At 45.1% G+C, this 24,125-nt stretch overlaps 2 protein-coding genes and 1 pseudogene across 2 annotated transcripts; 2 read left to right on the top strand and 1 right to left on the bottom strand.

Annotated features, from left to right (window-relative positions):
* LOC117647729 overlaps nucleotides 1-2,946 on the top strand; it is a 32,296-nt pseudogene extending 29,350 nt beyond the window's left edge.
* A 2,547-nt stretch (nucleotides 2,947-5,493) lies between these two features.
* LOC117646904 (S-phase kinase-associated protein 2-like) lies at nucleotides 5,494-9,988 on the bottom strand. Its single transcript, XM_034388223.1, has 4 exons — nucleotides 9,853-9,988; nucleotides 9,595-9,766; nucleotides 6,902-7,330; nucleotides 5,494-6,399 (listed from the first exon to the last, which is right to left on the bottom strand). The coding sequence occupies exons 2-4, from the start codon at nucleotides 9,613-9,615 to the stop codon at nucleotides 5,521-5,523; spliced, it is 1,329 nt and encodes a 442-aa protein (XP_034244114.1). The 5' UTR covers nucleotides 9,616-9,766; nucleotides 9,853-9,988; the 3' UTR covers nucleotides 5,494-5,520.
* LOC117646902 lies at nucleotides 9,903-23,737 on the top strand. The gene is made up of 6 exons (XM_034388220.1): nucleotides 9,903-10,363; nucleotides 13,048-13,203; nucleotides 16,796-17,031; nucleotides 18,255-18,414; nucleotides 19,354-19,722; nucleotides 22,792-23,737. Exons 2-6 carry the CDS (start codon nucleotides 13,048-13,050, stop codon nucleotides 23,659-23,661), a joined length of 1,791 nt encoding a protein of 596 aa, XP_034244111.1. The 5' UTR covers nucleotides 9,903-10,363; the 3' UTR covers nucleotides 23,662-23,737.
* Nucleotides 23,738-24,125: the final 388 nt, after the last annotated feature.

Genomic DNA, 24,125 nt, shown 5'->3' with positions numbered 1-24,125 from the left:
CTGCCCTCCCGACCACTTTTTAAACCCAAGGGTTTGCTCAAAGTTGAAATCACTGCTCCTAATACCACTAGAATGCTTTATCTATTTGACCTAGAGGCAAGCAAGTATCACGAGACGATGCAGAAAACTATTTTTAAACAATTTTTATTTAGCATCCAATTCGATAAACCGCCTGTCAGATTGGTCAAACGGAAAAATTTTTTTATGTATGAAAATCACGATTTGGGCTGACTTTGGGCGGCCACTGCCTAAAATCTAGGCCCTCTAGTCACACTCTCTCTACAGGGCAGGGGTCTTTAGAGGCCTTTTTTGTAAATCCTAGCTCAGGAGAGCGATTTTCTTGCGTAGTTTTGGGCGCTGTGTTGTCGCGAAGTTGGGGGAAAAAGGCGACAAATGAATAGAAATGCGATATGGGGTGACTTTAAGCAGCCACTGCGTCTGATCCGAGGCGGTATTTCGTACCCCCTCAGTGGGCAATCGATCTTTGGACCTTCCTTTAGCACGCCTTTGTTACGGAGGGGCGATTTTCCGGCTTAGTTTGGAAGAAGTATTGTCTCAAAGTTGATCAAAACGGTCACAAATACCTTTGAAAAATCGTGTTTTGGGCCGACTTTAAGCAGCCACTGCGTTTGATCCGAGGTGGTATTTCGTACTCCCTCAACGGGCATTTGGTCTTTGGACCCTTTCCCTTTTGGGAAGCCTTTGTTACGGAATGCGATTGTGTGCCTTAGTTTGGGGCAGTATTGTCTCAAAGTTGATCAAAACCGAGTTTAAAGGCATTTTTGACTGTTTTGACTCATTTTGATCCAACACTGCTCCAAACTAAGGCACACAATCGCATTCCGTAACAAAAGGGATGCCAACGGAAGGTCCCAAAAACCAAATGCCCGTTTTACCAAATGCGATTGTGTGCCTTATTTTTGGGAGTGTTGGATCAAAATGAGTCAAAACAGTCAAAAAAGCCTTTAAACTCGGTTTTGATCAACTTTGAGACAATACTGCTCCCCCAAAATAAGGCACACAATCGCATTCCGTAACAAAAGGGATGCCAAAGGAAGGTCCAAAGACCAAATGCCCGTTGGGGGGTACGAAATACCACCTCGGGTCAAACGCAGTGGCTGCTTAAAGTCGGCCCAAAACACGATTTTTCAAAGGTATTTTTGACCGTTTTTGTCAACTTTGAGACAATACTTCTTCCAAACTAAGCCGGATAATCGCACTCCGTAACAAAGGGGTGCTAAAGGAAGGTCCAAAGATCGATTGCCCACTGAGGGGGTACGAAATACCGCCTCGGATCAGACGCAGTGGTGCTTAAAGTCACCCCATATCGCAATTTTTATTCATTTGTCGCCGTTTCGCCCAAATTCGCGACAACCACAGCGTCCAAACTACGCAAAGAAAATCCTCTCCTGAGCTAGGATTTACAAACAAGGCCTCTAAAGACCCCTGCCCTGTAGAGAGAGTGTGACTAGAGGGCCTAGATTTGGGGGCAGTGGCCGCCCAAAGTCAGCCCAAATCGTGATTTTCATAAATACATATTTTACCCCTTTGACCAATCTGACAGGCGGTTTTTCGAATTGGGGTGCTAAATAAAAATTTTTTAAACATAGTTTTCTGCATCGTCTCGTGGGCTTTCTTGCCTCTAGGTCAAATAGATAAAGCATTCTAGTGGTATTAGGGGCATGATTTCAACTTTGAGCAACCATTGTTCAAATAGTGGTCGGCAGGGCAGAAAATAAAAGAATACTTGATTTCATAATTTTTGGACCATTCTAATTTAGCCTCTAGTGCCCTCTAGTGACTCTAGTGAAAAAAGGAAGCGGCGATTAGGTCCCGAAAATGGGTTTTTTGAGATAGGTATAGAAATAATCAGCGAGACTCGAAACGCGCAACTACGATTTTTTGTGAAAAGGGTTTATTTTGGCCCTGTTCTCATAATTTCTTGAAATCTCTGCGGTCCGGCGGCCGGCGATCGGGCAGACGGTTTCGGAGCCTCCTCGCCCGGCCCGGGGGGTCGCGTTCTTGTCGCTCACGTCTCTGTCTATTCTCCTGCGGGTGCGAGTGAAACAAAACTGCACGTGCGGATGCACCTATTGTAAACCCCCCCCTGCCCCCGCTTCCTCGGCTGGGCTAGGCGGCGGAGGAGGGGGGGGGGCTTGGGGGGGCGGGGGTTCGGGTGCAAGGGGGGTCCCCACCAGGCCGTGGCGAGCCCCTCCAGCCGGGCCCGGGGTGATCCACGCCGTCCACGCCGCTGCAGGGCGTTTTTATTTTAAAATTCAAGCGAGGTCGTTCAACATTTTGCCGATCCGTTTGCGGGAAGCCACTTTTTAAATTCAGCGCGCATCTCACCACGGTCTCCGATTTTGGAATACTGTCCCGCAAAATGAGCTGCTGTGGCCGAAAACCCGTTGAACGGAAATGTTCAAAAAAAGTTCAAATGAACGGTTTGGAACGCGGCAAAAAAGAGCGAGGCCTGCCTCAGGGCATCACGAACGCGTCTGCCAAGTTTCGTGACAATCGGATCAAAAGTGAAGCCACGGCGACGTTACATTTGCATCGGTGCAACGCGCGCCTTGCCGCCCGCCGGGGGCCCGAATCCCCACTCCCGGCCGCCGGTAAAGCATCCTCTTAACAGTGGGCTCCTTTCCTTCCATCAGGTACCGCGAGAACGTGCGGAAGCTGCGACAGGCGCTGCGCGACCAGAAGGAGACGCCGCTGGAGCGCGCAGTGTGGTACATCGAGTACGCGGCGCGCACGGCCGGCGCGCCCAGCCTCCGCTCGCCGGGGCTGCGGCTGCGCTGGTACGAGATCTACATGCTGGACATCCTCGGCGCCTTCCTGCTCCTCGCCGGCCTCTCCCTGTGGCTGCTCAGCCGCATGGTCGTCACTTTCGTCGGCCTGTTCCTCTCCGCCGCGCCGAAGCACGCCAAGGCCAAGACGCAGTAGGCTGGCTATGACGAGAATTCCGTAGTTTGGTACGGGAGAAGTACACTCAAGATTCCTTACGGACACCATGTATCCGCAACACGGACGGTTTTGTGCAAGCGTAATTACGGATGGATTTTGAATGTAATACACTGATAGAAAAGATGCTGTTAATTAACAGCATATATCCTGTTAAGTTTTTTAGCAACACTTGTTGTAGAAGAACGGCATATTGTTGGACACTGAGTCGTTATCCAACAGCAGTGTTGTAAAAAGGGATGATGGCTCTCTGTATCTGACCTCTGACAATAAGTTGTTGTGTAACAGAATTACCATTTCCAAATGGCACCAACCTGTTCATAAACAACACTTTTCTGTTTTCAAACAAAGGAGTTGTTATACATTTACAAAAAAAATGTCGAGGGTCCTAATAGTCTTATCCAATACTAGCAGTCATTCAGAAACGCTCTTTTCTGTTTACAAACAGCACTGTTCTTCAACGCGGTCTCTCTGTTAATTCACAAAAAGGAAATAGGAGTTTCCTGACGGCTCAAACAAGACATTTGTTTTGTAACAGTTCGTGCAGTTCTTGGACAGTTCACCGCTGTTTAAAAATTGGAAGTGTTGCTAAAAAACTTTACAACACAAATGCTGTTCAGAAACAACAGAATTTATTTTGACATAGTTGGAGTTTGATTTGAGCCGTGAGCTGCAAAATGCTCCGGCAAATCTTCAATTGAATGGTGTTGTTTTTAAATGACAGAATACCGTTCCAAAACAGCATATATCATTAATTTTACAAACAAGATGTTCTGTTTTCCAGCATTGGAAATCGTTCAATAACACTATATTTGTTGTTTTCTCCAATGATGAAACTTGCTGTTTCCTAACAGCATTTGTGCTGTTTTAAGTTCCGATGACACGTGCTGCTTAAAAGCAAATCACTCGTTGGTAAATGTGCTGTTTTCCTACAGTTTCTTTTAACAGTGTACGGATGATTTTATCCGTAATACAAAGGTTTTCGTGTCCGTAACATACAGACGAAAATATCCGTATGGTATGGACGTAAAACTCTTTGTAATACGGATGATTTCATCCGTATTACAAGCAAAATCTATCCGAAATTGCAATTGCACAAAAATGTCCGTAATACAGGTAGGATGTATCCGTAAGAAGTTTAGTGTGTACACTGAAATTCGAAGGGTGAGACATCTGACCGATTTTCGGTGATACAAAAGGTATGACCGAAAAAGGGTTAGACTTAAATGTACCAAAAAAAGGTCAGACATTAGCGAGACTAGCTATTGTTGGCTGAGCGATAGCGAAGCCTGTTACTCCAGTGGGGTTGAAAAGTTTTGTCTGTCTGTCGGTCTGTCTGTCTGTCGGTCTGTCTGTCCGCACTACTCCTCCTGAACAGCTCGGCCGATCTCGGGGAGAATTTGCACACTTCTTAGGTATGTCCTTGGCTCGGCACACGCGAAATTTCACCATCCTAGCTCAACTGGTTCAGTTTTTATAGGCGAAAAACACCTAAAAAACGGCGAAAAATAGAGATTTCTGCAGATAGACCACTTCTGTCTTGGAGAAAGGGGGGTCTGGGGGGCGGAGCCCCCCAGCATTCAACAAGTTAAAAAATAACCGACAACGGACAAGCCATTGCCTGCCGCAGGCAGGCTAGCGCCGCAGGCCAAGGTAGGTACGCCAGGCGTGGATTGGAGGAACAGGCAGCGAGACATCGCGAAGCCTGTTACGACAAGACGCGGTCTGGCGTAAACCTACCTTGTTTAGCTTGGGGATAAATCAGCCTTTACCTGTGATACACTATGAAGTATGACCATTTTTCGGTCTTACATTTCAGTATGGCCCTTTTTCGGTCGTACATTTCTGTAAGACCGTTATAGGGGTCAAAAGTCTGACCTTTCTATTATCAGTGTACGGACCGTCAGTGCGCTTGAGGACCGCTGGAGGGGGACAAAATTCTAGACGCGTTTTGAGCTCTAGAGTCGACTCGAATCGGAGGTGTGACCCCACCAATGGATCCCTCGTTTGGAGAGCAGCCCATTGGTGGGGTCACGTGTTCAGTTCAAATCCAATTTTGCGACTCTAGAACTCTAGACGCGTCTAGAATTTTGGCCGCCTCCAGTCTAGGGCGTGGTAACATAACATTTTTTTAAGCGATTTTTGAAGTTTTATCTCGTAAAAGTCTAGAGATAAAAGAGTTGTGCATAAGATATCTTAAATTCTAAATGTAATTTACGTACTACGATGATTTTTTATCGCGAGGTATGCATTAATTGGCATATACGTAATATTGCTCAAATGTCTACGTAAGGTATGCATGATTTCATCGCATTACGCATGTTATCTTTATAAGTACGTCTGGTTTCTTCGTAGATCAAGGTACGAAGAATTTTGTCGTATTATTTATGTTTTGATTTACACGTATGTTACGCGTATCGTGTCATAAGATTTTTGAGGGTGCAAATAAATTGTTGTGACGTACCACGCTATCAAATGAAAAATTTAGGAGATATATTTATTTCTCGAAAAACACCCAAACTTCTTCTTACATGAGTATTGGATTACTGAAAGGAGTTAAAGGAACTTCAACTGCATGCTAGGACGCCAAATTTTAAAGGCCTGCGTCAATATCCGGAGAGAAGATTGGTCCCTTTGGTCTCTTGCACGGATGGAGAGGCATTGGAGTCGAGGAACAGACGAGGCTGGCCAGCTGAACAGCAAGCGCTGAATGTCTGTCCCGAAATTCAGCACAAGTTGCTCCACTGCGGTCAGGGACTTCAGGAATTGTGCTAAGGGCTCTGGCTGTATCGCCGAGAAGCCGTTTATATTAAGCGTCACACTGTGTACGTTGCGTAGGCTGTCCGACAAAATCAAATGTTTATCATAAGTACAGAAATTTAGCATGACGAAATGGACCTTCCCGGAAAAGTTAGAGTGGGCCCACTGCAGCCATTCCATCGTGGGCGGCGTAATACGAAAATGCTCCTGAATCGTTACGTACTGCAGGGAAGGCAGTTGAGGGACAACTTCATCGAGCCCGTCAAATGGCGAGGTGACTGTTAGATGAGTGACATTCTTGCATAGTACCAAATCCGCCTTCAGCTTGTTAGTCACGCCCATATCGCATTTGATCGCGGTCAGTGTGTTTCTTCCCAGGTGGATGAGATTACGGGCCATATCAACGCTCAGAAACATTGAGATGTCTAGATTCGTCAGGCGAAGACACTTGAAGGCAAAACCGTGACTTAAGCCCCGAACAACAGTGAGTGTTAACGTTTTCAGTTCCTTTAAAGCGTCAATGGCATCCAATGCCGGCACAAGATTACTGAAACGCACACAACCATTAAGTGACATGTTCAGTTGCTGTAGTGAGGAGGTACGACACGAGAGTACCTTGGATATCAACTTATTGGACACCGAACTAACTCCAAAGGCAAAATGCAGGAAGCGAATCTGTTAAAACACACAAGAAAAGAGAAACTTAATAAGGCAAGACTTCGTTTTAATGAGAACGGAGAGATTTCGGGGGGGGGGGGGGGAGGCGCTTAAGGAAACAAATATCAGATCACTTGGCACAAGAGAGTGGGGTGTTTCACTTTGGTTTGGTTATTGAAAGGTAAAAAAAGTGACTATTCAACCTTTCTTAAATACTTGGGTCAGATGTGTCAATAGACTATTTCGCTGGTTTCACTTCGATCCCTCGAAAAAAGAAATGCACGGGAAGTCGGGTCGCATCGGCCACTCAGGAGCCTCCTTTCATCAGTGGTAGCGCCTTCCCGTGATGAAAGGAGGCTTCTGATTGGCCGACGCGACCCAACTTCCGGTGCATTTGTTTTTTCGAGGGATTGAAGTGCGAAACCAGCGAAATAGTCTGTTTATGGGTTAAAGTTCCTTCCTATTGCATAAATTTATACACTAAGAGCGACTTGACATTAACACCAGTGTAATGCTGTACCTTGCATTTTCCTTCAGCAAGTGCCTTGAGATAAACGATTCCTTGAGTACTTGTCGGATATCCCGTCTCCAGCTTCAGCGTGTCCAGGGCCGGGGCGAGGCGTAGGATGGCTGCGTAGGGCCTCTCGTTGATACACTCGGGGACGTCCAGGCGGCGGTGGCGCCACAGCGGCTCCTCCAGGATGAGCGTCTTCCAGCGACGGCCCAGCAGCCGCAAGGGCAGCAACTGCTCGGTGGGCACGTAGGCCAGCACCGCCAGCAGCAGTTCGCGGGGCAGCGACTCCAGCGAAGGGAAAGACTGCAGACAAGTGCTTGGTTCTGGTGGAATGCCCGACTTCAGAAAAGAGCTCGACTCGTGTGAAGTGCCGAACTCGAGCGGGGTGTCCGACGGGGGGCCAGACGTACTGGCTTCCTGGCTCGACTTGGACCTCTGGAACAGAGGCAAATGTTGAAATTTGAAACTACTCGATCCAGGAACCAAAATAAAGGGTTTACTGAGTGATTCTACATCTAGGGGGCACAAGTTTTTTTTTGGTGTCACCGATCTGGACCAGAATTTTACATGTTAGCGCGGGTAGAGAAAGATATCCACAAATTTTGAAGGTCCTATAGGTCGACCCAGTCCGGAGCAGTGGGCCATAGTGTGTTTTGCGACTTTGAAGGTACAAATCGATGGGAAGGGCTTGACCTAGGGACTTGAAAATATTACCAGGTCTTGGGGGCCATGAGGACAACATTTTAAAAAAATTTCAAGAATTTTGAAAAACTTTCAGTTTTTGAAACAAGTTCTAGATTTCAAAAACATATATTTGAATAAATTGAAAAATTTTGAGAAAGTACCTCTTATTGGTCCTAGTAAACTGTACAAAATTTCAGCCTGGGCTCAGACTTGGCTTGCACTGTTAGAAATTAGCTCCGAAATTTTATGGAGAAAAACCCTATAATCACGTTCATGGAGACTCCATTCATTTTCCTTTTTTTTTTCGGGGAGATTTTCTCAGGGCTTATACAGATGTTCTTCGGAGCATTCCTTTGGTCCAGATGGGAGGTAAAATGCAAGTCTTTTCTCAGATATATTAAAGAGGACTTCGCTGAAGCATTTTTTGGTCTGAAATGGTCAAAGAAGGGACAATCTCATACGAGCTCATTTGACTTATATCCTGTAGCTCTCCCTTAATACTATGAAAACTGAGTTCAAGAAGTAGGGGTTCACCTTTCCCTCAATTTTTAACTGGTTGCAAACCTTTTTTTCGTGCTTTGTGATAGTGAAGCATGCAATTATGTTCAAAATTCCGAAATTTTTCGGAGAAAGCCCAGAATTTGCATTTAAGGAGAGCTCCATGCAGAAGTTTTGGAAAAAGTCCATGATTTTTCCATTTTTTCGGAATTTTCTGACAGTGTCGGAGCTATGGAAGAAAGTATAAATTTCACTCCGTATTCTCAAGGACTTTAGCGGAGAAAAGACTTATTCGTAGCCTGAGTATATAAGAATGGGATAAGCTATGATCCCAAGATCACTTTTCGACCCCTCCCCCGCGTAGCGCTGCGTTACGCTGGCCCAGACGCGCCCCCTCTAAACCTCCTAGCGAAACGTACATAACGCAACATTAAATCTCGGGGACTTAAGGGGGCTCATACATGTTAAAAGCACTTTAAAAAAAAAAAAATTTTGATGTAGACGGATTAAGATTTTACAATTTCTGTGTTAAAATCCTTTTAGATAATTGAGTAAGCTTCATTTTGGCTTAAGGGAAAGTGACTTTGGACATTTTTTGGAGATTTAGTCGAAACGTTAAAAATTTTGCTTCTCGTAAGATTTTGTTCGCATACTTGCTCAGATCTTTGGGGAAAAAATCAGGGAGACTCATCCCCAGTAGTGTCATAGAATTGACTAGAATGGGCTTTATATCTGCAATGGTTTTCAAGAAAAAAAAATAAAAACAATTTTTTGTTGAAAAATTTGTTTAAAAAATTGTTAAAAAAATTGTTTTTATTTTTTTTCTTGAAAACTATTGCAGATATAAAGCCCATTCTAGTCAATTCTATGACACTACTGGGGATGAGTCTCCCTGATTTTTTCCCCACAGATCTGAGCAAGTATGCGAACAAAATCTTACGAGAAGCAAAATTTTAAACGTTTCGACTAAATCTCCAAAAAATGTCCAAAGTCACTTTCCCTTAAGCCAAAATGAAGCTTACTCAATTATCTAAAAGGATTTTAACACAGAAATTGTAAAATCTTAATCCGTCTACATCAATTTTTTTTTTTTAAAAAGTGCTTTTAACATGTATGAGCCCCCTTAATTCTTATTCTTATTATAATTCCTTATCTTCTGAGATGTGCTCTACAGTTTTCAGCGTAACGTCACGCTGGCACGGACATTGAACGGAGTCCGTTCAACGGACACCCTATGAGCGTAAATGCGGTGGCAGCAATAGATTTTTTCGCTGGATCCACTTCGCTCCCTCGAAAAAACAAATGCACCGGAAGTCGGGTCGCGTCGGCCAATCAGAAGCCTCCTTTCATCAGTGGTAGCGCCTACCCGTGATGAAAGGAGGCTTCTGATTGGCCGTCACGACCCGACTTCCGGTGCATTAGTTTCTTCGAGGGATCGAAGTGGATCCAGCGAAATAGTCAGCACCCCATGGGGAAATGAGTGGGTCCTGAAAACTGCCCCAACCTCCGTCACTCACTTTCATGCTCCGTCTCTGCATTTTCTTTCCCTCGATGAAACTTCTGCCGGATGTCGAAGCAGAGCAGCGCTGCGGGAGTGAAGTCCGATGCCCGGAATTCGACGCAGACGGAGATCTCCGCGGACGTTGAAGCTCGCGTGCTCGTCGTGCTAACCGAATCCACCGCTGCTACCTGTGCACAGGGCGACCGCGACCGCACTACACTGCTGCTCTGCCGGGCGCATGAAGCTTTCCGGTCAGGGTTGCCAGGAGGGTTACCGGTTGCCACACTCGCCACCAGGGCGCGCTCCGAGCGCAACTGGACGCCACCGGGGCCAAGTCGCGACGGAGGGCCACCGGAGCGCCCGCGTCGCCACCGAAGAACCTTCCGCTCTGCTGGCTTCAGGCTGGGCCGGAGGGTCGGGGACTGCGGAAAGACCCTAATCCCGTAGCCGACGGCCGAGCGCCACCGGTCGTGGCCACCGTTTCTGCGAAGTAAGTCGCCACCGCCGCCCGACGCCATTGGAGAGCCCGGGCAGTCCCCACCCCACCGCTCCGCCACGACCGCGACACGACTGGCGGCGCTTGACGAGTCGGGTCCTGCCGAGCGGGTGACCGAGTCTAGGCGAACACTTCTCGACCCGCGCGTCTCGGCCAAGGCACCTCTGGGCTAAGCTGACCCTTGTCCATCGGAAGTCCTCAAAGGACCTCGCCACGGCGTGGACACCTCGCTAGGCGCATCAACTTTCCAACTGTTGGAACAGTGCGCGATTGCAACTACAACTAAAGGGTGAGTAGTGACTACATAAGGGCAGCGTGGTTTCCTTTGGGGCATGACAAACAAACCTGTGACGGGTTGAGGCATTCGCCGACGGTGGATTTCCGGTTTCCGGCGCACACTAAACGTTTATGTACGAATTTTGTACGAGACATCACAGTTTATTGTGCACACGAACTTTTTGTACAAATTTGTACAAAATTTTGCACAAAATGTGGAATTTTGTGGAGTTTTTCGTTCAAAAATTGTACGAAAAGTTCATGTGCACTAAAAACTGTGATGTCTCGTACAAAATTGTACATACGAGCGAGGGGGCAACCACTCGAAATTGTTTTGTATACAGGATTTTTCGAAGGTAGGGATTTCGTCGAGATTTCGCAAGATTCCGCGTCAAAATTATGCCAAATTTCGTGAGTTTTTGATGGGATTTCGTGTGATTTCATCAGATTTCGAAGGGATTTCGCGATACCTCTGCCGATTTCGTGCAAGACTTCGGCAAATCAAGTGTAAGGGAGTATGGGGCGATTTGTAACAGATTTCGGAATTCCCTGTACAAAATAAATAACATTCTGCATATCGGTTCCAAACTTGTGCCAGTTGAGCAGTCTGGCCCTTCATCTAGACTGTGCAGCTCCATTGGATCAATGTGGAGTCCGTAATCTTTGAAATCTAAGACGTTTCCCAAACCCGTGCATGCTGTTACGAATCGCCCCAGCATGGGCTGATTTGTAACAGCCCAGGGGGCTTTTCATAACATCCTACACATTAATGGAAACATCGTCGGGAATGGTATCTCCTCCACCAGTTGTTCTCCGGGTGTCCTGCAGACGTCTAAAAATCTACATTACAAGCTGCCGTTGACCGCTTCAGCAGTAACTGATAGGCTATGTCAATCCTAACCTCACTTTTTTCAATTTTAGAGGAAAGCATAGAATAACTCGCTTTAAAATGCATTTCGAGCTGTGTAAATGTATCGGAATAAAACAGCAGATGTTTCGAGAAATAAGTCAAGCATTTAACAGCGAAAGCTACTTAAATTTTTGTTTTTACATGGGTCTGTTACGAATCACCCCAAATGCCTGTTACGCAAGAAATCCGCCCTTAACTATCACTGGTCAAAGTAAAAGCAACTAATGCCACGTGTTTACATTGTAAAGGGGTCACGCTTCAAGGCCCCAACGGTACTTCGATGGTGACTCATACCTGAGGAGCCTCAGACAGAAACTTCCTAGAACTCAAAATAAAAGATTTGCCTGTTTGCCGAAATTTCGGTGTACCCTATGTTTCAGATGCCCTCCAAAACTGTACCTGAGCACCGATCACATCCGCTTCGATTGTTCAAGGACCCTGTACTTGAAGCGAAAGAGGGACCATACTCAGATTTTCCTCTGCTCCCTCCACTTAAATTATTAAACGCATTTGTTACGTATCGCCCGTTACAAATCGTCCCATACTCACTTACCCTCTACTAATTTTTGGATCCCTACGCTAACGCGCAAGAGCCCCGAGGTGTCCGGTTCTGCCCCGCCCTGACCCTACGTGCAAACTAGCGGCATGGTGCTGCCAAAGAAATTCGTCATTCATTAAGTTAGAATCCCGCCCGGCCATGCGGTGCTGAGCGTTCGAACCCGAGAGTGTTTACAAAAGGAGGGACATTCCATGTAAAGTCAACCAGGCCTTAGCCACCATGGGCTCCGATCCGGTTCTCGTTTTCGGGGTTTGTTACCCCTATGGTCCCATGAAATAATCGGTACTTGGTTTGGGGTCCGTCCCCCCAGGGGCTGGGCTATGGCCAATTTGTTTTTTGCTAAATATTGAAACAACGCAACGCTAACGCCTGAAACATCCCCCACTATGCCATGCTACAATAACTTATTACAACATCACCCACCACCACCTGTAGAAATCACGGCGGGGTGATTGGGTGTAGTACTGGTCCGATCTCCCAGAGCGCGCTGCCTGTCGCACTCTCCAGGGGCAAGGAAGAGCACCCTTTCGGCACTAGTGCGTTGCAGGTCTGCTGGTTGTTGGCCTTCCTGACAGGCGCTTGGGTCCCCTGACCTTAGAAAAGCAACCCGGAAACTTGCTTTGAGCCGAAAACACCGAAGAGAGCGTCCAGTGTGGTATCGAGTGCGGCCGTCACAACAATGTGGTGAAATACGTGGTTGCAGGGGTTCACGAAAATGGCTCGTTCTCGGGAACGAAGCCGAACACATTTTTTGGTGAACATTTTCGTTTAGGGAAGGGTTTAAGCTATCTTTTAAGCCCAGATTGGTCAAAATCGGTTGAGGATCTAGGAAATGGCGCTAATTTTAAAACTTCACTAAAGTTTTAAAGTTGCAAAAAGTTTTTGGACATAAAAACTTCAAAGACAAAAAAGATTCAGTTTTTCATCCTCTTTCCAAATCTGGTCTCGGATTTGACCTACGACCAATGGTTGCTGAGATATTGCCCTCCAAAGTTGCGTTGTTCCAATATTTAGCAAAAAAGTAAATTGGCCATAGCACAGCCCCTGGGGGGCCGGACCCCAAACGAAGTACCGATTATTTCATGGGACCATAGGGGTAGCAAACCCTGAAAACGAGAACCGGATCGGAGCCCATGGTGGCTAAGGCCTGGTTGACTTCACATGGAATGTCCCAGGAACATTTCGAGTGGAGTCGCTCCTAATCGTTTCCGCTCCACCCCTTTTCCAGATGCCCCCTCCGACGGCTGCGGAGTGCTGCAGCTGCGGCCAGGAGTTTGGCCCGGACTGCCGGCCAGCCGTGGCGCACAACTGCGGCCACACGCCGTGCCAGTCCTGCGTGCAGGCGGGGCCGTCCTCGGAGAGCCGCTGCGGCGCGTGCCGGAAGGTGAGGACCGAAATGTGTGAATTGTTATGGAGACTGTAAAGTGAAACTAGCATGTCCTAGAAATGGTTGCCACAGGAAGTTCATTTTGTGTTCAAATTCAACCGCTCTTAGATGAGTTTCTTCCCAAAGTTGGGGGCCCCAACTCCTTTATTTTCTGAGTTAAGGCGGGATTAGCCTCGTTTTCGCTTGTAAATAGCGTAACGATCGTCCGTAAGATTTTTCCGTAAAATAAGGTTTTTGAAATAGAGCTTTTATCCTCAAAGTCTATTTTACGTTAGTGTGCAGGTCAACATAACCTAGCACGAAAATAAAAACAAACTCAGACGACGACGCGGAGGACGTCTTTCCCTTCTTTATCTTTCCCTTTTTCGCGGACCAATGTTTGTTTCTCAAAATCTATCCCTTGCTTGCTCCCAATGGTCGAATTCGAATCAAGCGCGCCCGAAATAACGTAAGGACACCTTATTTTACGGAAATCCTCCTCTCTTTCCATGCTGTTCGGATATTCGGACACGGACGAAAAATAAGTAAGAGCCTCCTCCGTGAGATAAGAAATCGAAAATAAAATAAGACGACTGTGGGTGCTCCCGTAAGAACACACGTGATGGAAACTTTACGTTACGGAAAATCGTTACGTTATTGTCAGATGTTGCCGCGCGAAAATGAGGGTAATCCCGTCTTTATGGAGTAACTCCACCCCAAGGTGCACCGAGATCTGGGATTGGGTCACGGATTCGGTTCAAACTTTGTGGGTTCAATAGGTACCACTAGGACCGATCAACCCTACAAAGAAAGTTGGCTAGCTCAAATAGAACCTGAGATATTAGCATTTTTCTAAATTTGACAAATTTAGCGTGAAAATGTCGCTTTCTGACTTTTTTATGGTAAAAATTGTTTGCTTAGTTCTGGCTTATGTTTCTTCTTTCTAGTCATAAAAAAAGAAGAAAAATGGTGGTAGGCCAAGTTTTGTACGTTGCCTGGTTTGGCCTACTCGAGCAATTTTGTCGAATTCATCGAAACTCTCATACCTAAAATACTTTATTTACAAAGTATCAACACAAACAAAGAGACCCAAACTCAAGGTGCACTGAAAATTTATAAGGAAATTGTTTCGAGCAAATTTTGCAAGTTTACAAGGGGTGTAAGGAATTTAAATCGGAGGAAAATGTAATGCTTCAGCCAAAAGTGGATATGTGGTTTATTAGTTAGCTTTCTCTAGTAGGTTTGGTGCTCTTTTAACCATGAGAATGTTCTTTCTTGACAATCAGTGACTATACACAGTTTTGGTATAGGGTTGTTGGACCTGCAATTTCAACGCATGAACAAAGTAATGGTCCATTTATTTAGGTTGTTTGCAACGTGAAAGTTCAACCGCTTAGTCTCAATAACTGAGCCTTGTTCCGTTTGGTTAGTAAATTTTTGAGACCAACCGGACGACTTAAGACTAAGGGGCTCAGCTTATACGTTGCAAACAGCCTAAATAAATGGACCATTACTTTGTTCATGCGTTGAAATTGCAGGTCCAACAACCCTATACCAAAACTGGGTATAGTCACTGATTGTCAAGAAAGAACATTCTCATGGTTAAAAGAGCACCAAACCTACTAGAGAAAGCTAACTACTAAACCACAAATCCACTTTTGGCTGAAGCATTACATTTTTCTCCGATTTAAATTCCTCACATCCCTCGTAAACTTGCAAAATTTGCTCAAACCAATTTCCTTATAAATTTTCAGTGCACCTTGAGTTTGGGTCTCTTTGTTTGTGTTGATACTATATAAATTGAGGGCAGGGAGGATCTTTCCTGTCACCCAAGATCATGTAGAAGCCCTAATCTTGACAAAAGCGCCCAAAATAGGTCAAAGTAGAAAATTGGAAAAATGTGTTTTTGATTTTTCTGGCTTTTATGAAACTGTTGGTGCTAAGGACTATATAGCAATTGTTTATTAGAGTAAAAGAAGTGAATTGAGACGTACCTGGGTCAAATCCAAGGTGGAGTATTTTGGGTATGAGAGTTTCGATGAATTCGACAAAATTGCTCGAGTAGGCCAAACCAGGCAACGTACAAAACTTGGCCTACCACCATTTTTCTTCTTTTTTTATGACTAGAAAGAAGAAACATAAGCCAGAACTAAGCAAACAATTTTTACCATAAAAAAAATCAGAAAGCGACATTTTTACGCTAAATTAGTCAAATTTAGAAAAATGCTAATATCTCAGGTTCTATTTGAGCTAGCCAACTTTCTTTGTAGGGTTGATCGATCCTAGTGGTACCTATTGAACCCACAAAGTTTGAACCGAATCCGTGACCCAATCTCAGATCTCGGTCCACCTTGGGGTGGAGTTACTCTAGGGAGGTTTACGTAAACTTTTAGTCGTTTCTCCCAAATGCTCCTCACGTCAAAGATGACCACCCAGTCTTCAGATACTTTCGATTATATTTTTTTTTGCATAGCATGCATAGCATAACGATGGCGTTGGCAGATTTGAAAACATCAGTCCAGACGAGACTGTAAAAGCTATTTTACCAGGCCAATTTTTTTCTTCAAATTTTAAGATTTGGCCCCATTTTGGTCTTGTTTTTGTTTTTTTTAGGAAAAGTATGGTAGATACATAAAAAGGGCAACGCTATCTTTATGCCCATTCAAAAAAAGATAAATTTGCCAGAATCTGAAGACTGGGTAGCCAATCCTTTGTCGTGAGGAGAATTTGCGAGCAACAACTAAAAGTGTATGTAAACCTGCTTAACTCAGAAACTAATCGGAGTTTCGGCCCCAGTATCGGTGTATGAGTTTATGCAACGGAAAGGAACTTTTAATCATAAATTGAGACATCGCATTCAAGTATTTAAAAAAATGTCAAGTGGCCTCCTTTTTCGTTTTACAATAACCTTACCTATTTACCAAGGGCGCGGCAACGGCCACGGGAGTGCATAAAGCCATGCTCGAGCGAAGTGCAGTGGCTAGGCACTTTTTTGAGAGCATGAAAACTAGCTCGGTTTCAACATGCTTGGCACGTGATCATCAATAGAGCATGAAATTTAGGGTGTATGAGGCCCTGTAGGCCCGAGTTCTCTCAGCCGAACCTGCAAGAGAGCCAATCTTTACCACAAGATAGTGCAGACGAGCTTTTTCGGATTTTTTTTTAATTTTTCGCGTGTTTTTGGTGCAAATTTACTTGGGGTAAGAGAGAAAGAATCAAGTGGGGCAAAGCCCATGTAGTACAGTTTACCCCAAATTTCGAGCTCTTTTCATTGTTGCAAAGCTTTCTGAAAACAAAGGCCTAGTTTTCACAATCTCGAATAAGCGCGTTGGCCCTGCGCGGTAGCTGGGGTGAAAATCTCTTTATTTCCTATTTTTTTTTTAATTTTTCCGCATGTTTCCATTGTTTTGGAAAATTTTCGGAAAAGTTGAATCTTTTTGAACAATTAGAATCACTACACGTTTTAATTTTTTGAGAAGGGGGGTGGAGTCCACCCGGTGGACGTGGGGTCGCGAAAACTTTTGGCTACAAATTTGGGGTTGCGAGCCGAAAAAGATTGAGAGCCGCTGAACTAGCTGGTACCAATTGAACATCTGCCTTCCTTTTCCAGAGGTCCAAGTCGAGCCAGGATGTCATCAAGGAACTGCGGGTGCCCGGCGAGGGCGGCCAGCCCCTCCGCATCTGGTGCGTGGACTGCGACTCGCTGCCCACCGACCTGTGCCTGAGCGAGCACCACTTCTGCAACGTGCAGCGCTTGGTCCGCGACTCGGCCCGGAGCGTCGCCGCCATGCACGACGCCGTGGCCGCGGGGCTGCAGCGCGCCCAGCAGGGCCTGCAGGGACTGAGGTACGCGTGCGTCAACGCCTGGCCCAGGCAGAGACACCATGCTACAGCTGAATCGTAGTTGTGCACCCTCAAAGGCCCTTTGAAGCGTTTTGCACTCTCATTCCTGGAACCTGACATCACGTTGACACGGACGTGAAAAAATGTCACGTTCGTTTGAGCATTGTGTCACGTTCGTTTCATCGTGAATTTAAGGCTGATTCACGTCCAAACGAACGTGACACAATGCTCAAAGGAACCTTACATTTTGTCACATTCATTTCAACGTGGTGTCACGTACCTGGAATGAGAGTGTGCCTTGGGTTGTTGGATGCCTGAATGGAACGTACATCACAAAAAAGCCGTTTCTTGAACCAAAATAATTGGCTGAGCGATAGCGAAGCCCGTTACTCCAGTGGGGTTGAAAAGTTTTGTCTGTCTGTCTGTCTGTCTGTCTGCGTGTGTGTGTGTGTGTGTGCACTACTCCTCCTGAACGGCTCGGCCGATCTGGCTGAGATTTTGCAGGGTCATTAGGTATGTTCTTGGCTCGGCACACGCGAAATTTCACCATCCTAGCTCAACTGGTTCAGTTTTTATAGCCGAAAAACACCTGAAAAACGGCGAAAAATCGAGTATTCTGTAGGTAGGCCTCTCCTGTCTGGATGAAAGGGGGGTCTGGGGGGCGGAGTCCCCCAGCCTCGACAAGTTGAAAAGTTACAAGGGTCAAGATCGTGTAATTTGTAGATGAAGCACCTCTACCTAGAATGAAGCGGGGTCTGGGGGGCGGAGCCCCCCAGCATACAACAGTTCAGTTCAGAAGTAACTGATGATGGACAAGCATTGCCTGCCGAAGGCAGTCTAGCGCCGCCGGCCAAGGTAGGTACGCCAGGCGCAGATTGGAGGAACAGGCAGCGAGACATCGCGAAGCCCGTTACGACAAGACGCGGTCTGGCGTAAACCTACCTTGTATACTAACCTATTTCACTAGCAACAAGCGAATCAACTTGAATGTGTTGAGTAAATGTTCTTGTTGCGTTTCAATTTTCCTCGTCCATTTAGTGAAGTGTAAATAAGTCATACCCTGACATTTTGTATAGCTTATGTTAAATCAAGTTTCAAAAACTGTGCCTGTCTTGTTGCATTGTTCCGTGCGCTTGATATCTGAAATCTTCGTTAGATTGCTTTGAATGAAAATGAATCATATTTTGACGTATAGCCACGAGTAAATTTTCTATTTTGTTCCCCAGGACTTGGGCAAATGGCGCTGAGGACCGCCAGGACTTGTCCGCGCTGCGTGCGCACGCTGCCTGCTTGGGCCGCATTCAAGGTGTGCTGCAGCAGGCACTTCAGGACGTGGAGGAGGAGGCGCGCCGCTGCCAGGCACAGGACGCCACCAGCTCCAACGAGGTGAGGGGATCCTCCAAACAATTCTTTCAGGTTTTCAGCCTAAAATTGATGCAATTTTTGAAGGGAAAAAAATTGATGGCAATATGATTGTACAAAAAGGTTTCATGGTCCGTTAACTAACACGTATTGGCGTAAACTCCACGTGGGTGGAGTAGTTCTCCACGTGGGTGGAGTAGTTCTCCACGTGGGTGGAGTAGTTCTCCACGTGGGTGGAGTAGTTCTCCACGTGGGTGGAGTAGTTTAAGGGTTTCGTGGGAGTCTTCTAATGAGTGTTACAATTGTTTGATATAACTATTTCTTTGAAATTTGTGTGCTAACATGATAAGAAAAATATCTGGAAGATACTGACTTATCTTAAAATTCCATTATAAAGTCCCGTGAATAACATCTTGACATACGCCAGCGTATGACACTTTTTGTCATCAAAATGTAAAGTCTTCACTACGAAAACATATTCTATTCCTTATCTATTTACTGTGTTTAAGGTTATTACCTAAAATACAGTAAGAAAGAAATCAAGCATGATTATTGATCCAGGAAGCGGCAGAATTTCAGCCAGTTTTCAGGAGAAACAAAAAACTGTTAGCAGGAAAATCTGAAACTTAACAAAGGAATGTTATAAATAATAACAAGTTCAAGAAGCATTAGAAAAATTTGCAGAAAAACATCAAAAGAGTCAGGCCCCTCTTCAGAAGGGTTCTGTGCCTTATCACTTTTTGATAAAATGGAAAACAGAGTCATCTCAGCTGCTATTTCCTCAACAAGACAGAATTCTGAAGCAAGTCAAGTGAAACTCAAGTCAGCATGAAGTGTTAGTTACTCTGTAAAAAGCACACTAAATTCCTAATAAAAAATTTGCCAGAAATTTGTGTACTTTTGTTGTGGTTATTTTCTGCAGTGTTCTGTGTCTAAACGTGCGTTGGCCTTAATGTGTTCCAGAGGTACACGCTTGGCGCCTCGATGGAGTTCCCCTCGAATTCGAGTAACCCTTCGTCAGGCATCCCGCCGGAGTCGCGCGCTTCGCTGGAGTCGCTGCCCCGCGAACTGCTGCAGGCGGTGCTGGCCTACGTGCCCATCAAGCAGTTGCTGCCCTTACGGCTGCTGGGCCGTCGCTGGAAGACGCTCATCCTGGAGGAGCCGCTGTGGCGCCACCGCCGCTTGAACATAACTCTGAATACCAAAGAGAGGCCCTACGCAGCCATCCTACGCATGGCCCCCGCCCTGGACACGCTGAAACTGGAGACGGTACCACCAAATGGTGCCCACGGGCTCGTTCTTCTCAAGGCTCTTGCCAGAGGACAGTGCAAGGTATGAGATCCAGAGGACAGTGCATACTCAGCCGTCTGTCGTCTGTAGACGTGTACTCAGCTGATGTTCACTCAGCTAAGTAGGGGTAGGTTGGGTAAGAAAAGTACACTCGAAGCTCGGGTAAGAAAAGTACACCCGTTACATCTCCGAACTGAAACTACACTGAACCATCACGTTAGTGGTTTTAGGAAGATTGGTCATCCCGCTGACAAAAAATAAATTTAGCCCACTTCTACATATAATATTTAGAAATCAAACTGCACGTCGAGGGGTCGGCAACTCATATATTACTTCGTACACGGTGGCTATATTACCTGTATATTACCATATATTACTTGCATATTACCACAATTTCGCCTCTATAATACCCCTATATTACAATATATTACTTTGTATTACTTTATATTACACATATATTACCTATATTACTGGTAATATACGTATACTCCCTCGTACACGGCCAAGGGGAGTTGACGACCCCTCGCTGCACGTTTGAAAAACACATAACAAATAACTATGAAAATCTTTTTTTTTAATGTTTGTACTTTGAAGTACAGCTTCGTGTAGAATCAGCCGACAGTCCAATGTAAGGTACCACCTTATAGCTTAGACCATCATCTTTGAAAAACAGTGCCGTTCGATGCTCTTACGCTTCAACACAATTTTTTATAAGTGTAAAAATGAAATGGGGAAGAAAAGTACAGTCGGCTGGGGAAGAAAAGTACAGGTATTGGGGAAGAAAAGAACACCCTCTAAGAAACTAAAAGCGGGATGAAAATTGAATTGATCACGGAAATAGATTTTATTAGGCGAGACAAGCAAAAAATGTCAACACAAGTTATAGAATTAGACTCGAAATATAGAAGTTATTGGGCATTTGCGTGAAAAGGGGAAGAAAAGTACAAAAATGCTGTACCCACCTATCTCTGAGAAAAGGCTTCTTGGACCTTCTGTGATGAGTCTCTGTAGAATCAGAACCAATTGACCGATTTTGACGAAACTTGAACTCGAGGGGTCGGCAACTTCCCTTGGCTGTGTACGAGGGAGTATACGTATATTACCAGTAATATAGGTAATATATGTGTATTATAATGTAATACAAAGTAACAAATAGTAATATAGGGGTATTATAGAGGCGAAATTGTGGTATTATGCAAGTAATATGTGGTAATATACAGGTAATATAGGGTAATATAGCCACCGCGTACGAAGTAATATATAAGTTGCCGACCCCTCGCTTGAACTAATGGCAAGTAAAATCTCTCCACTTTAGGGGTAAACGTGTATTGAGCCAAGATTGGTGGTCTCCTGGTTCGAACTCGCAATTCTTTTCGTTGTACTTTTCTTTCCCGGTGGTGTACTCTTCTTACCCTTTTCGAGGAGTTCCGAAATCACATACATTTTGGCATGTTGTACGTAATGTGGGGAACTAAAATCAACGAACAGTGATGCATTTCATTGGGAAGGCATTGGATTACATGTTCACGAGAGCAGAATAGTTGAATCCTCATTTGGAACTTCTGTACAGTGCAAAGTACGCGTTTTGTACTTTTCTTCCCCAACCTTCCCCTACTGTTATCCAACTTGCGATACTTTCAACACAAAAACGTGCGATGATATCCGAAATGTGACTCCCACGAGTCATTGCTCCTGAGATGCAATGACTTCTGTATCGCACAAAATTCTGCAATGAAAATCGGAATTATTGCTAAAACCTGCGATGATGACAATACAAAATCTGGAATCATTGCAGTTTTTTGCAATGATCATTGCAAAATTCTGCGATACTGTAGTTCATCACACCTTTTAGCAATGATCATCACAGAAAAGTGCGATGAAATTTGTATTGCGCAGAAAGTGCGGTCTGTATCGCAAGCGGAATAACAGTGTAGACGTGTACTCAGCTGAGTATGCATCTGTAGATGTATATTCAGCTAAGTATGCATCTGTAGACGCATACTCAGCTGCATCTGTAGACGCATACTGAGTACACATTTCAGTTTGTAGAGTACGCTGTGACAAAATTATTGACGATTCATACTGGTCCTTACGCGAATGCGCTTTCGCTTACACTATAGTGTGCTCGACGTGGCCGGACGCGGCTCCTCATTAGTCGGACACGCGAACTTGTCATGGCTTAAGGGCCTGTTACGCCGAAAAATCTATCTTGATGGATTTAAGCTATCCGCCCGTCGTAGTCATCTGGCGTAGCGTAAGGGTTGTCATAACGTATAGGTTACTGTAAGGTGGAAAAATTATCTTCCAAAGTATGGTTGGCAGTGCTTTGGTTTTTGGTGATTTAGTTGCTTACTATAAAGAACTTTTACAGTCACAGACTGCACTCCCTACTCCCATTCGTTCCAAAGTTATGAGGGTTTAGCGGGTTTTTAGTATAGTTTTAGTCGTTTATTATAAATTCTCCTTGCGATGAAGCAAAAAGTTTGCAAAGGTGTTATTTTCTAATTTGAAGCCCAATTTACATGCAAACAGACTAGCAAAGCCAGATTTGAAAATATATACACTGGTTTGCCAGCAAAATGTTTTCCAAAATATGTTTTTTATTTGTCATTTTTTTTGTTAAATTTTGGTTTGTCTTTCTTTTTTGTTTTTTTGTTTGAGAAAATTTTTTGTTGGGCCTCCGACTAAATTTTTAACGTTAACTTCAATTACTCATTAACTAATGGGAGTTGGGTACCTCACCTTTGGGTTTAGGTTAGTCTTATAGAAAGCAACTTGAAACCAATATACAATCATAATACCACAATTTATTGAATAATGACATTTCACTTTTTTCCATCTTACAGTAACCTTTTATTAGAATTTTGTTAAGAAGCTAAAAAGATTTCTCAAGACGAATTCCATATTAATTCATGTTTGTAAAACAAATGAAAACGTTAAAGCGTTTATTAATGCGCAACGCAACAATCGGCAATACCAAGTGCGGACCACGATGTAACATATGAGCCAAAAATGGGCCAAATCGTCGATGGTCCATTTTGGGTACTGCTGATTGGCCCTGGTTTGCCCCAGCATTGTAATTCAGTGTCCTGTTTCTTGTGTGTTTGACAGGTCCGCTTTCTGGATCTTTACGTTGGAGCCAGCGCGGTGTCCAGCCAGATACTATCTAACGTGTTCTCCAGTCGTAGCTCGTCACTACAGCAGCTACACCTTCATAGTGCACATGGCAGTGATCTTGGGCCAGCATTGGATGCCATTGACGCTTTGAAGGAACTGAAAAGCCTTAAACTCATATTCATGCAGAACGTGAGCCCCGGTTTTACCTTCAAACGTCTTCGTCTGACGAATTTAAACATCTCAACGTTTGTGAAGGTTGACATGGCTCGTGATCTCATCCGCCTAGGAAGAGACACTCTGACCTCCATCAAATGCGATGTGGAAATTAAGGAGCTGAAGACGGATTTGGTGCTATGCAAGAAGCTGACTCATCTTACAGTCGGCACGCCGTGCGAGGGGCTAGATGAAGTAGTCCCACAACTGCCTCTCCTGCAAAGCATAACCATTCAAGAGTCCTTTCGCCTCTCTCCGTCCACAGTGACTTGGTTCCGCTGGGCCGAGAGAAACTTTTCTGGAAAGGTCCATTTTGTGCTGGATTACTGGACTGCTGACAGTACTTTGACCTCGTCGACGGACAGCCTTCGCAACGTCCATAGTGTGACGATTAATCGCAGCTTCTATGCGGTGATGCGGCCAGAGCCCTTAGCACAGTTCCTGATGTCCCTGACCGCAGTGGAGCAGCTCGTGCTGAATTTCGGTACAGACTATGAGAGCTTGCTGCGCAGCTGGCCAGCGTCGACTGTTCCTCGACTGCAATGCCTCTCCATCTGTTCCCATTACCAAAATAACGCATCTGCCTTCAGGATCTCTTTCGCGCAAGCCATCAAAGCATGGCGTCCTAACCTTAAGTTAAAGTTCCTCTAATTTATCTCCAACATGTTCAACTACACAAGTCACAGCAGTTTTTCTGTACTTTTCGAGCATTAAAAAGATGTCCTTATTTGTGATTTTTTTTTCTTCCTGCAATATTAACAGTGTACGTACTCAGCACTCTCCTCAGCGTTTTCTCACGATTTAACTCCCACAAGCGTTTGCTCATGAGCTCACACTGAATATTGCGAGGCGTGCTTTGGTGTGTACTCATCTGAAGCAAAACTGTGTCTGCAACGAGGGTTGCCTACGAAGACTTGTTTAGTACAACACTCTCGTTCAAGGCACGTGACATCACGTTGAAATCGAGTGACAAAATGTCACGTACACACTTCTTTTCCGCATGCCCGGCAGGCACACACTTCTTTTCTGCATGCCTGGCAGACGCACACTTCTTTGCCGCATGCCTGAGGCACATACTTGCCGTCGCTAATGCATGCTTACAAGCAAGTGTATGC

This window comes from Thrips palmi, unplaced genomic scaffold, assembly GCF_012932325.1.
Source record: "Thrips palmi isolate BJ-2018 unplaced genomic scaffold, TpBJ-2018v1 HiC_scaffold_2, whole genome shotgun sequence".
Classification (NCBI taxonomy): Eukaryota; Metazoa; Arthropoda; class Insecta; order Thysanoptera; family Thripidae; genus Thrips; species Thrips palmi.
Note: the sequence above shows the minus strand (reverse complement) of the source record. Positions and strands in the feature narration are given on the sequence as shown.